General features: G+C 37.0%; 1 protein-coding gene across 2 annotated transcripts in view; it reads right to left on the bottom strand.

The window, feature by feature from the left end:
* Window positions 1-13,246, bottom strand: part of arhgap17a (Rho GTPase activating protein 17a) — a 38,058-nt gene extending 24,812 nt beyond the window's left edge. The window contains exon 1 of one of the 2 annotated variants that reach the window (XM_079845651.1): window positions 12,744-13,246. In XM_079845651.1, the coding sequence (XP_079701777.1) occupies window positions 12,744-12,796 (53 nt within the window). In that variant the 5' untranslated portion in view covers window positions 12,797-13,246. The remainder of the gene's footprint in view (window positions 1-12,743) is intronic. The other variant, XM_079845652.1, reaches the window with a different exon arrangement.
* Window positions 13,247-13,480: the final 234 nt, after the last annotated feature.

The following is a 13,480-nucleotide window of genomic DNA, read 5'->3' as shown; positions in this document are numbered from 1 at the left end:
CCCTAAAAAGTGGTAAAATAATGTTTACAAATTAAACGGTAGATCAGTGGTTCCCAATCCTGTTCCTGGAGATCTACTAACCTGCAAAGTCCAACCCGGATCCAACACGCCTGTCTGTAATTATCTAGTGCTCCTGAAGATCTTAATTAGATGCTTCAGTTGTTTGATTAGGGCAGGAAGGTAGATGTCCAGGAACAGGATTGAGAACCCCTGCTGTAGTGTAGACACTGGATGCATCTGAAAACTTAGGCAGCTGACTTGTTGCCTCGCTGCGCTTGCGCACAAAACGATTTCGGACAGATTTCTGATGCAGTGTAACGGTTTACTGATCTACAGCAAAATAGAGCGAGCTTTACTGCAAACGAATCCAATATTTAATTGCTACAGTTGTAATTTCTCACTAGAAATGACATCAGAAGCAGAAAACGTTGGTAAAATTTAGCTCAACTGTCACCGAAAGGAACGCACAGGATTGTGGGATATCAAAGGCAGTGAAGGATTCGTCTGTGCTGCCTTCAAAAATCAGATGAAGGCATCACAGGAGACAGGAAGTGAAGCTAACACTGGAATTGGACGTGCCTTGATGCCTACATTCCTTGGAAAGCATTTTTCAGTTTTCGGATGCAGCCACTAGTAATGGTCAAGTCTAGGAGTAGCCAACAGCTGACAATCTGTCTAACAAAACCAGCTGTCCGAAACGGCATTTACTTTCCCAGGGAATTTTGGCAGTCGACTGTCGGCCTTGTGAACAAATAGTTAAGGTCCTATTAATAGTAAACTAATAGAGGGCTTTGACCATGGCACAGATTATGTCCTGTCTATCTAAGACAGAGAGAATGTGAGAGGACAACACCAGCTCAGTTCACACACACACACAAACATCTATCACACTACTGTTTCAGAACAATGACTCAGAGACAGGTTGTGTGACCTCACCTAGAAATTGTCCTCCTTAATGATCTTTTTACTGATTCATCAGTGTTAGTTATTGAGTGTTTGCTACTGTAGATCAGATCAGAAAGGACATCACTATGTTTAATCGCATATGCTGAAGTATGTGGGGAAAACGGTGAGAACAGGTCGATTTTTATGATCCTACGTGTTCACATCAACATATAAAAAATGGCATACAACAGTCTGCGGCAATAAAACGCTGCTGAAATGTTTCCTGTGTGTGTTGAGGTGGGACCGTTTCTGTGTCTGCACCTTCTGTTGTGGCAACTGTAACATTCGAAAGCATGGAGGATGTCAAATGTTACACAATAGTGTAAGCTTGTCTGTCATAATCTAGAGTATATACATTCACTGTACACTCACAAAATCTTAATTGTTCTCTAAGAGGAAGACAGTGCTATTGTTTTACATCTAAGGCCTTATTTTCCCAGTGTCTTGGAAGCCAGTCACTTACAATAAATATCAAGTTTCCTTAAATTATAACAATTATATCATTATATAACAATTATATAATTACAAATGTATAATAAATTGTAAATGTAAATTATAAAGTTATAACATTAATTAATTCAGTACTACTGATTATAATTATAAATTCACACAAAAATGTTTGTAATGGAACAAGAACATAATTGGTTAATTGTAAGATGCATACAATATACACTATACCTTTCAAAAGTTTGGGAAGATTTTTTTATATTATGAAATATTATTACAATTTATAAGAACTGTTTTCCATTTAAATATATTTTAAACTACTTTATTCCTGTGATGGCATAGCTGAATTTTCAGCATCATTACTGCAGTCTTCAGTGTCACATAACCCATCAGAAATCATCTTGATATGCTGATTTGCTGTTCAAGAATTTTTTTTATTATTATTATCAATGTTTAACAAATTGTTGTGCTGCTTAATATTTGCTGCTTAAAAATAAAAAATATATTTTGCAATTATAAATGTCTTCACATGCCCTTGCTGAATAAATGCATTAATATCTTTAAAAACCCCAAACTTCTTCTGAGCAAGTGTATAAAACATGAAAGTAGCTTTACTGTAAGATACTGTAGAACAATACAACCCCTTAGAATTGATGGTGAAAAGAGAATTATATTGTATTTAACACTTACGTTTCTTCTATTTTCGTTACTGGTTCTGTATAAGATGTTTGTGTTACATTTTATGTTGTTTTATGTGTGTTAATGTTTATTGCATTATTTTTTTGTCATGTATTATACTCTAGCCGGTTCTAATAACGAATGCTCATGCCCAAAGCCAATGAGCTGTATCTCTTTTAATGATTATGCAGTTTATTTTGTTTCATCCATTCTAAAACTCTAGATGTAAAAACATGCCTTTGCCATTTATATATTGGTCACATCTGTCACCAGAGCTGGCTTTAGAGTTAATTATGGTAATTTTAAGACCTTATGTTTTCTTTTTGTTATGAAAAAAGTAATAAAACAATTATTGTCATTGCAATTATTGAGGAGAAATCAAGCAGAGATGATCAGCATTAGCTTAATGGAGCCTGACTAAAGTAGTTAAAGCAGAATGCAGGGTCTGAATAATGGAAAACTGTTCTGTCAAAGCTCAAGAGTCTGATTCTGTACCGTTTCATGTCTTCGTTTTGTCTGCCATGTTACCCACAAATCTCAGCCCCAGTGCCTCCCTCTGCCAAAACTGCACGGTTGTAACCTCGTGACAGTGGAGGACAGCTGCTTTCAATTAACACAGGAGGACGAGAAAAAAGGCCTATAAGGCGGCAACCAATCCAGATTGAACTCCAAACATCTTGAGTGTGTGTCTGAATCAAGCTCTTGATGTCACATAAAGAAGAGCTGAAAATGAAAGGTTTCCAGGGCTCAGCAAAAATATTTTTTTTCTGCAGGCCTTGTACACTTGATCAAAACACAGTAAAAACAGTAATATTGTGAAACAGTTTTAGAATTCAAAATTACTGTTTTCTACTTGACTCTAATTTATTCCTGTGATGTAAAATATACACTATACCATTCAAAAGTTTGGTAAGATTTTTTAATATTGTGAAATATTATTAGAATTAAACAGAACTGGTTTCCATTTTAATATTCAGCATCATTGCTCCAGTCTTTAGTGTCACATGATCCTTCAGAGATCATTCTGATTTGGTGCTTCAAGAAACATTACTTTTCATGAACACAATTGAAAACAGTTATGCTGCTATTATTTCTAGCATATTAAGATGTTGGCTGATACAGATAAATCTTTACATTTGAAAGCCGAACAGACACTTTTATATAATTTTTGAGAGCCGGTTTACAAAAACAAAAGCCTCACTATTAAAAGCCATGCATGTCCCAAGCATATAATTGTATGTAGCCTATATGACATGTTGCACTTAACTCTATTTTCCTTTTTGAAGTGATTCCAATCATATTTCAAGAAAAAATTGTGAAAACCATGATAAATTTATGAACAGAAAGTTAATAGAAAGTCAAATAGAAAGCTCAACATTGTAAAGGTCTTTACTGTCACTTTTGATCAATTTAATGCATCCTTGCTAAATAAAAGTATTTGATTTTTTACATTTCTTTCAAAAAAATCTTCAGTGTTCGTATTCCATCCACTGTGGGTTTTTTTTATTCATTTTGAGGAATATGGAATCTGTTTTTGTGCAAGTGAGAGGATAACAGTCTGGTATCTATATTTAAGCATACACAAATTTTAATACGAATGTAATTCAAATGGATCATTTAACGAAACCTTACAAATTTTTTTCTAATCTGTAAACTGTATTTGTATGCATTAATGCATTAACTACATTAAAACAGTGTTTTGCTATACCTTTTTAATCTTTTGACACGACGCATGCGCGAGAATATGACGCAGACCCAGTGTTCGGACACATGACCCAGAAGCGATTTGTTTACGAGCAGAGGAAGACGCGCGTGTCTAAGCTGTTGGATTCTACATTGATCGTGCTTTAGGTCTCGGCGTAGTGCTCAAAATGGGGCTTAAGTGTGTATTTCATAGATTCCCGAAAGCCGGCGCTACGTCATATTCTCGCGCATGCGTCGTGGAGGCACACACGGAAGTCGAGAACAAGTTGGATAAAGGTGTTATTTAGATTTTTTTTTGCGCACAAAAACTATTGTCGTCGCATCGTAAAATTATTGTAGAGCCACTGTGGTGAGATGGACTTTGTAACGACGTTTTAAGTGCCTTTTATGGGTCTTGGGAGTATAAATGTACTGAATGCCAATGGAGGCCTATCTGAAGCCTTTCTCAGCATCAGCTTTCAACTAAAATATCTTCATTTGTGTTCCGAATATGAACGGAGGTCTGACGGGTGTCCAACGACATGAGGGTGAGTAATTAATGACAGAATTCTCATTTTTGGGTGAACTAACCCTTTAATGCTCGAGCTCAACATGGTTTAGAGACAGATATTCTTTTTAGATAGGCTATTTCTTTCTCAGAATCATTGATATTAGTAATGCAGCAGTGCTATACTGTTCTCGTATTTTTTAACAGTAGACCTATAGTTTATTTAAAGTTGTTTTTCGTTATGAGTTCGAAAACGCCCAGTGATCTCTGTAAACGCTTCGATCATGAATAATAAAATGAAGTGCATGATGTGCAGAGTCAATCTGTCAAGGCATTATAATGAGAACACAATTTTAATAAAATGTTGTTTCTGTGTGCTTTCGTTGTCCGTGTATCAGCGTTGTTAAGGGAAGAGCGCATTCAAAATGTTCCGTTTCAAACCATAGCCTGCAAAATCTAGCACGCTGAAGTTCACGTGCGCATTCACGTCCTTTTGTGTTGATTTATGTCGTAATAGGTTCATATTAATCTTCATATTAATATTGATATAGGGTGCGTTTGGTTGAGTGTATTAACCAGCTAGCAAGCTCTGCAGGGTGGTGTTATTTCCATGTTTCAGCTCAAATGCAATGCTCGATATTACTGACTTGGTTATTTGAGACGGTCATTTTATAAAGATGTTTCTTTTTCAAAGACATTTATGCATCATAATCTAGCAGTTATTTTTTGTTTTATATGTTCATGTTTTCATATACCTGTTTTCATGTCACGTTTGTATTTGTCAACAACCATTTTCATAACAGTTTTCATTATCTCAATGACGGACATGCCCCACCCCCTGCACATGAAAACATGAACCCCGAGTAGCCTACTCGAGTACTCGTTTTTGAGACCTTTCGATGATCGAAATGAGAAATTGACAAAAATGCCCATCCCTACCACATATACATCACATATTTGTCTGAAGTAAATGAGTGGGGTATTACTGAAGATAAGAGTGGTGCAGGGGTGACGTCAAAATCAAGAAGACCAATTTGCCAAATTTAAATATATATAAAGCATTTTCAATATGGGTGTTTGTAATTTACGCTGTAGAGCGTATTCGCCAATGTTTACCACACAGACCTTATTTTATTCATAAATTGTAAAAACACAATATATGAAAATCTTGAAGGAACCAGTGGCGAATTAGGGTGCGTTCACACTTGTAGTTCGGTTCGTTTGGTTCATTTGGTTCGGACCAAAAAACAAAAACAAAACATATAGTCCTGGTCTGCTTAGCATTCACACTGGCATTTTTAACAGCGAACCTAAAGTTACCGAACCAAAGGCATAGGGATACGGTCACAACCGGATTGGTCGGCTTTTATGACATATATTTTGCGACGGAGCTTGGTTAACCGTACATTCAAGACAATGCTGTGTGCTGGATTAAACGCGATCATTTTATTCGTGTACATATGGTTTTATTTTTACCAGCTGAGAACTCACGAAGAGCTCATAAAATGTTCAAAACATTCAAAACAGCACCAGGATTCGTTTTAATCGAACCAAACATGACAAGTGTGAATGCACCCTTAGTCTTCCCTGATGTCATCCCTGCTCTATTACATCGTGTCTAACACTACAAGAGAGTTTGGTATTCTACATGCTTGTCTTTAGCCTACATTATGAATATAACACTTAAAACGCAACTACATCTTGTAGTAATCACCTCAATGTCGCCATGAAAACGCCCGTACCCCGTTGAACTGTTGATAAAAACAAGACAGGATGTGCTTGCTGACAAGACAGGATGTCTTTACATCAAGACACTCAGAAAGTAATGCGCAAATGAGCCACAACTTCTTCAATCTTTAATAAAGGTTATTTAATCACACGGTTTCTAAAAAACATCAAGCATTTTTAAAGACGATATTCGAAATTCAAGCACATTTCAAACATTGAAAACAAAGCATTTTCCAACCTTTCAAAACGCCTCTCGCAGTTCAAAGCGCTTACGCTACGTTGCCGCGCCAGTTACGCGCTTTTAAGTTGAATATGGAAGGCAGAAACTAGATATTTCACTTTTTAATATTTTAAATATGCATATTTTTCTTACAAAAACCCATTGATTTGCTTCAGAAGGCCTTTATTAACCCCCTGGAGCAGTGTGTATGTTTATGATGGATGGATGCACTTTTTTGAGGTTCAAACTCAATTTGCCCCCGTCACTGCCATTATAAAGCTTGGAAGCGTCAGGAAATGTATTAATATAACTCTGATTGTGTTCATCAAAAAGAAAAGAAAGTCATATAAACGTAGGATGGCTTGAGAATGAGTAAATCATGGGGTTAATTTTTCATTTTAAAGTGAACTACTTAACACTTAATCCTATTTTCTAGTTTTCTAATTTTGTGGATGGCCATATAAAGGGGAAAAGGAATATCCATTAACGATAAAATTATACTTTATCTTACATTATCTTTATCTGTATGTTGTCTTCAGTGAATAAACACATGACCTGAAGCATTTTGTCCATTACATACTGACATCAACAGATTTGTATTTGATAAATCAAAGCTGATTAAGAGCACTGCAGATATGGTAAACACTGTAAAATCTCTGCATTCACTGCTTGATTTCTGTAACAGGCTATCAAAATAGCCGTGCTTTTACTTTAATGACCACAATCTTGCTTTTCCTCTTTGCTGAAACAAACAGCACCCGAGGCCAGTGAAAAGCCTGAGCTGACAATAGATGTGCATCATCAGCAAACTGACAGGTGGTTCTAGTCTTCTGATAAATTGCGAGGTAACGTGGCACTAATGTGCCTTGGGATGGTGTTATGCTCAAGCGTGCAGTTTAGATCGTCGGATAGAATCTTGCATAACACGGTTTAAACCCCAGATCATTGCTGGATCTGCCTCGGAGTTGATTCTTTGATTTAATTCATAGAAATGAAACTTCCTCAGTACGACTTCCTGTTTAAAAAAGAATAAGGAGAGATTTCCTTTGAGGGGCTGCATGCCGAACACAGTGTACTGCCTCCTCACAATCACAGGAACCATGGGACCAGCTGAGCCCTGCGCCCGGCCACCTCAACACCCCCCCTTCCCTGTGTCCGTCCGACCCTCAACCGCTTCAAGTCTGCTTTCTGCATCACACTGAAGTGATTTATTGTTTGCAAAATAAATTCAGGAAGAGATGAGAATTCCAGCTGAATCTCTTTTATCCACACGTAAAACATTTGTGTTTACAAGACAATAGTCAATGACTGGCTTTAATGTTTTCATATTATATAATTGAACCAATGGCACTATACAGAATTGTTCATGAGAAACAAAAGTAAAATGGGGGGAAAAATATCTTTGAAAAAAAGTATCTTATGGAAGGCTTGTTTACGCCACAGAATAAAACATTTTAAAAGGTAATTGCGACTTTTCATCGCACAATTATGAGTTTACATCTCGCAATTCTGACTCAGAATATTTTTTGCGAGTTATACAATAGAATTTAACTTTAGAATTGCGTGTAATAAAGTCAGAATTGCTCATGTTGTTCCAAACCCTTAAGACTTTCATTTTCAAAGATATTTTAAGGAAATCTGAGAGGTTTCTGTCCTTCCATTGACAGTCTATGCAACGACCACTTCAAAAAGCGCTTTAAAAAGTTCATAACGAGATCATAAAACTAATCCATATGAATTTAGTGGTTTCTGTAGCCTGACGTTGTCATACTCAATTCTAGTAAGAATATGAGTCTGATACTGCTCCGTTGGGCTGTGATTATGGGGCGTGTTTCAACCGAACCAGGAAAGACCTCAATTGGATAGACCGACAACCAATCAGAGCAACGGAGCGACGCATAACGTTAGTTGTCAAATGTCAACAGAACTCAACTGCACTGTGTTGCCAAGTATGCAGGTTGTTTGCCATGTCCGCGGGTTGAAGCGACCCCAATTATGTGATATACAGACCCAGGAATGCAAATTTTAGCAGGCAGCCCTGCCAACACATATTTAACCCCCCAAATGCCATTTTTTCCGGAGTAAAAATCATTGTCTAAAGCCCGCCCTGACAATTTCATTGGTCCGAACAGTTTCTGTTCGGGCATAATTACTCCTCTACGGATCAAGTCCAGACCGAACTGCCCGAGCTCAAATGTTGTGGGCGGGGCTAAGTTCGGCTGGCATCCAGGCTACATTTTCTGAAGAGACTTGATCCATTTATATTATTTAATGTGTGCCTATTGTGCCTATCAGGTTTAATTTAGCCTTTTATTCACATCTAAACATTGATCATTGCACATAAACAGAAGCTCAACCGAACATGCTTGATGCGTGAGAACAAACCTCTTGCAGAAACGCAAACATGCTGCGTAACACGAGAATGAACCTCATTGGCTCTTGCAGAAGCTCAAACGTGCTGCGTACAACAGAGAATGAACCTCATTGGCTCTTGCAGAAGCTCAAACGTGCTGTGTAACATGAGAATGAACCTCATTGGTTCTCACATGTCAAACATGCTTGAGCTTCTGTTTTCCACAACTGATGTGTGAGTTGATAAATGTTTATATGTAAATAAAAGCCTTAATTCAGTCCGTTTATCAAATAAAGTGACCGTGTCTCTTCAGAAAATTTTGGACTAAACTGCTAAATTCATATGGATTAGTTTTTCGATCTCTTTATGAACTTTCAAAGCGTCAAAGTAGTAGTTGCATGGAGGGACAGAAAGCTCTCAGATTTCGTTAAAAATATCTTCATTTGTGAATGAAAGTCATAGTTTTGATTAGAACACATCATCTCATCGGGTCAGGCAGCCGCATAATGGTCTAATCGCAGAAGTTTAAATATTTCAATGCATCAGAAGCTCAAATCGGATCCAAAATTTCTGCATATGCATATGATTGAAATTCCACGAAGCTCCTGTAATACTCTGCATTGAATGACTTCCGGTCTGTTGCTTGTAAGAGATAGTGGAAAGGTGGCTTAAGTAAAATCCTCTACGACTGAGTCCCCAATCTCTTTTTCCGATTTTGATTAATTGAATGTTCAAAAGAACAGCATGTACTTGAAATAGAAATCTTTTGTAACATTATAAATGTCTTTACTGTCACTTTTTTTCAATTTAATGCATCCTAGCGGAATAAAAGTAATAATATCTTTGAAAAAAAAAACACTTTATCTTACAGACTTTTAAATGGTAGTGTATGTCTACCCTTGCTGTTCTGTTCCTTTCCAAATAATATACTAAATAAAAAAGGGAAGATTACAGGTCACAGGTGGACTAGACCTCATCTTATTAAATAATACTGCTGAAGTGTGTATGATCTGACAACAGATTGAACACTACAGAGCTTCATACTTCTATGTAAGGTCAAAGGTACGGCACCTAACAGCTCATTTAGCTCATGGGCATATGAAAATGAATATTTGAGACAGTACACAGTCACAGACATCCATGGTTGTGAATATTACTGGTGTAATTTGATATCTGAATTAGGATGAATTAAAAACCAAATTATGCTTTTTAAGTTCATTGCTAGCATTTAGATCTTCATTTAAATGTATAATTTGACACACACATTTTGTGAAAACACACTGGGCTGTCATGTGTTGGTAAATGAACCGCCTTCTTTACAGAAGACAGTAATTTTCAAGGCCTAGAAATACGGAGAGGGCTGTAAAGTTCCTGGTATTCCAAAATGCAACAAAATTATAAATCACCTCTGAAAGGGAAAGGCCTTGCCCCCGGTTGGGCTCAGTGTGAACACCAGTAAACTGCTAGCTACTGGCATTTCTCATCTTATACGGCTCTATTGTCACCAGGCTAGCAAAGTCTCTGGTGGCTGATCGAATTGCACACATTTAAAGGGAATGAGGCTGAGGACATGGATGCTAAAGGTCAGGTTAACCACCAGTTAAATGAGAATAGCTGATAGGTAGGCGCATTCCTCCCTGCAAATGTGCTATGATCTGTAAAAAGATGTGCTATTATCTCTAAAACTATCTAAACTAGCGAGATTACTGAAAAGAATTCCCAGATAGGAATGCTACATGACATATACAGTTTATTTATTCGCCTGGGGGGTATTACAGAAAGCAGGCTGTGACATACCTGGGTATGTTTAAGGGTAAGTAAGCAGATAACCTCAACTTTTGGTTCCAAAAACAGAGGTAACTTTGAGGGTATGTAAGTATCCCAGCGCAGGTTGTATTCCAGGGTTAGTTTGCTTAAGAGGTATTCAGATATGTGTAATATAATTAATATAGTTATATTAATAGAACTATCTGTGTTATATAGTTACAGTTATATAATATACAATATTATATATTAATTCTAAAGTGCCATTATAACAAGGTAATGTTTAAATGTGAATTAAATTCAAAAATATTAATTTTATTGTCATCTCACACATGGATCTGCATTCAATTAATTAGCATCAAACAAACAATATAATCCTTATTTTCAGTGAATAAACATTATTTAAACGAAAATATAAAATAATTATTGCATAACCACCAAATAGTTATATAATATACAATATTATATATTAATTCTAAAGCGCCATTATAGCAAGGTTATGTTTAAATGTGAATTCAATTCAAAAATATTTATTTTATTGTCATCTCACACATGGATCTGCATTCAATTAATTAGAATCGCCACGATGTGCACTAAGTAGGTTATGTAAATTGCCATTAAACAAAAGGAGCACGCTTTTTCTTAGCGTCTGTTCCCATGGTGAATAATCGATTTGTTGCTTTGTTGAGAATGTTTTGTGTGTTAACCGGGAACATACTCTGAGTGGTCTGAACATACTCACGGTCATGTTTTCGGAACCAGCATACCTCGAGTAAGCAAGGTTTGGGTTAATCAACCCGAGAGTTCAGGGTATATGTGATGGTAAGTTAACCTTGCTTTCTGGAATACCCCCCTGTTCAATAAAGTTAGCCTAACGGATCCAAACTCATTTTAAAATCTATATCTAAATCGGCATGAAACAGAAGTTGTGAAACTGCTTCTCGAACAAGAAGAAATGTAGGGCAGGACTTGATTTTGTCCATCGGGAACTGATTGGATTGTTATGGTTTGATATTGTTGCTGTAATGTCATGTCAGTGACAGGTTGTCCCGCCCTCACGCCAGTAAACATCAAATTTTGATTTTGTGGTGGCTTTAAGTGCTTGAAGTAAACAAACTATTGTTTGGCTTGAGAAAAAAAAAGGATTTACAGCAGTAACACCTCCCTAAGAGACCTGTGATCATCATCTGCCCTGCATGTTGAGAATCAGGCCCATTTACCCTCAAGCAGCCTGAGCAGAGTGAAGAATGCAGTTTGAGACATTATCAGCAGTCAGAGGAGTTAGAAGTGATGACCATGCACATACCAATTCAATGTAGGATACAAAGTATGAGCTCTTATAACCGGTTCAAGAATAATATCACAGCATATGTGTGGTATATTACAGTACACATTCCAATAAGTAAATGTGTAGTCGCATATTGCTTTTATTACATTATTTATATTACGCTTTTTAAATAGGTGTATTTATTGTCATTTTTAGTATGTTGTATCAGTCATAAAGTATTTTAGAACCTAAATATAATTTGTAGTGAATGAGTTCTAGAACAAAGAATCGGTTTGAACGAATTGTTCAGACCAGTTTTTTAACAGATTCGACCAATTCATTGCAAAGATCCGACACAATAGTTTGATTCGTTCACGAATCAGACACATCTACAGTTTATCAGGTACGTTATCTAACAGCATATAAATTCAGTAAGAGACGAGAATTGCAACATTTTGTGAATGACTGCCTGATCAAAATATTACAATTTTAAATAGCTGTTTTCTATCTATCTATCTATCTATCTATCTATCTATCTATCTATCTATCTATCTATCTATCTATCTATCTATCTATCTATCTATCTATCTATCCCACATTTAGGTGTTCTGTTTGTTTCAGCCATGACTCAAGTGTTTTAGAACCTAAATAATGTGTAGTGAATGAGTTCTAGAACTAAGAACCGCTCTTGATGAATTTCAGAGCTTTTGAACAGATCCGACCAATTCATTGTAAAGATTCGAGTCAAAAGAATGATTCATTCAAGAATACGACATATCTAATCTTCAGTAGTTTATCTGATGCTTTACTAACAGCATTGCCCCGTTAAGATTTAGTATTAAATAAACAGTAACGAGGCCGCAACAAATCATACAAACAGTTAGTATTCAAATCAAAAGTAACATCTAAAAAGTTGACTCTGTGATCAAAAAACTGCGTTATATTTGTATATAATGTCAAACAACAAAGCAAGTTTAGTGTTTAGCTATAATTGCTGTTCTACTATGAGTTAAACCGAAAATATATGTTTTAACGTTAGTTAATTCGGCCTCCTTGACAACATAACAACAACATATCAAACCATGACAGAGCTGTCCGTGCCCATCCATGAGATGGCAAAACCAGATAAAAACTTGAAATCTGTACTCGCCTGCCAACTGTTTGATTGGCGAGCTGTCTCATCCGATTAAATTGTTTCTTCATTTTAGTGGCGTCGGCCTCAAAACCCAGTTTTTAAGACGTGGAGAGTGTGTTCGTCGATGCCTCATGAGCCGAAAGATCCTTGAGGACGATGGCGAAGTCGTGTGGATAATTACATTAAAACAGCCCGGTGTACGGTTAGCTCAAGCAGCTAGAAAACTAGCCGAACGGGAGAGAAAAAAACAGTAGTGTGGAAAAAAGTTAGCTCCGGTGAGTAGCGGTGCTCGTTTCATGTCACTCCGTGTTGCAACTGGTCTCAAATCGGGAGTGAGTGAGTGGTGTTTCCACGTATGCCAGCCCGTGACATCTACGGGAGAGAGTGGAAGTGCATGGCAGCGGGCTAATGACTCCAACCGTGTCGGGCACTGAGTGTGTGTTTGAGTGTGTTTCACAGCGCAGCTCCAGGCTGATCATGATGCCATTAATGTGGATACAGGGGCGGTCTCAAATCCTACTGTGCTGACTATGTAGACAGCATATAAACCCAAAAAGCGGTCTCTGGAGACGCAGCCTGGAAGACTACGCAGAGTTCAGTGTCCACTCATATTACCTACTGTGTGTGTGCTGCCCATACACTCCCTGAATGACCTGTAGGAATTTACATCATAGCGATTCTATAAGGTTTAACCAAAACTGTCCTTCTTTTCTGTGTACAGCATAAATAATTATATTTTTAGTTTTAGATAT

This window comes from Gobio gobio (genome assembly GCF_949357685.1).
Source record: "Gobio gobio genome assembly, chromosome: 20".
Classification (NCBI taxonomy): domain Eukaryota; kingdom Metazoa; phylum Chordata; class Actinopteri; order Cypriniformes; family Gobionidae; genus Gobio; species Gobio gobio.
The sequence above is the reverse complement of the archived record's forward strand: the minus strand, read 5'-3'. Positions and strand labels throughout refer to the sequence as shown.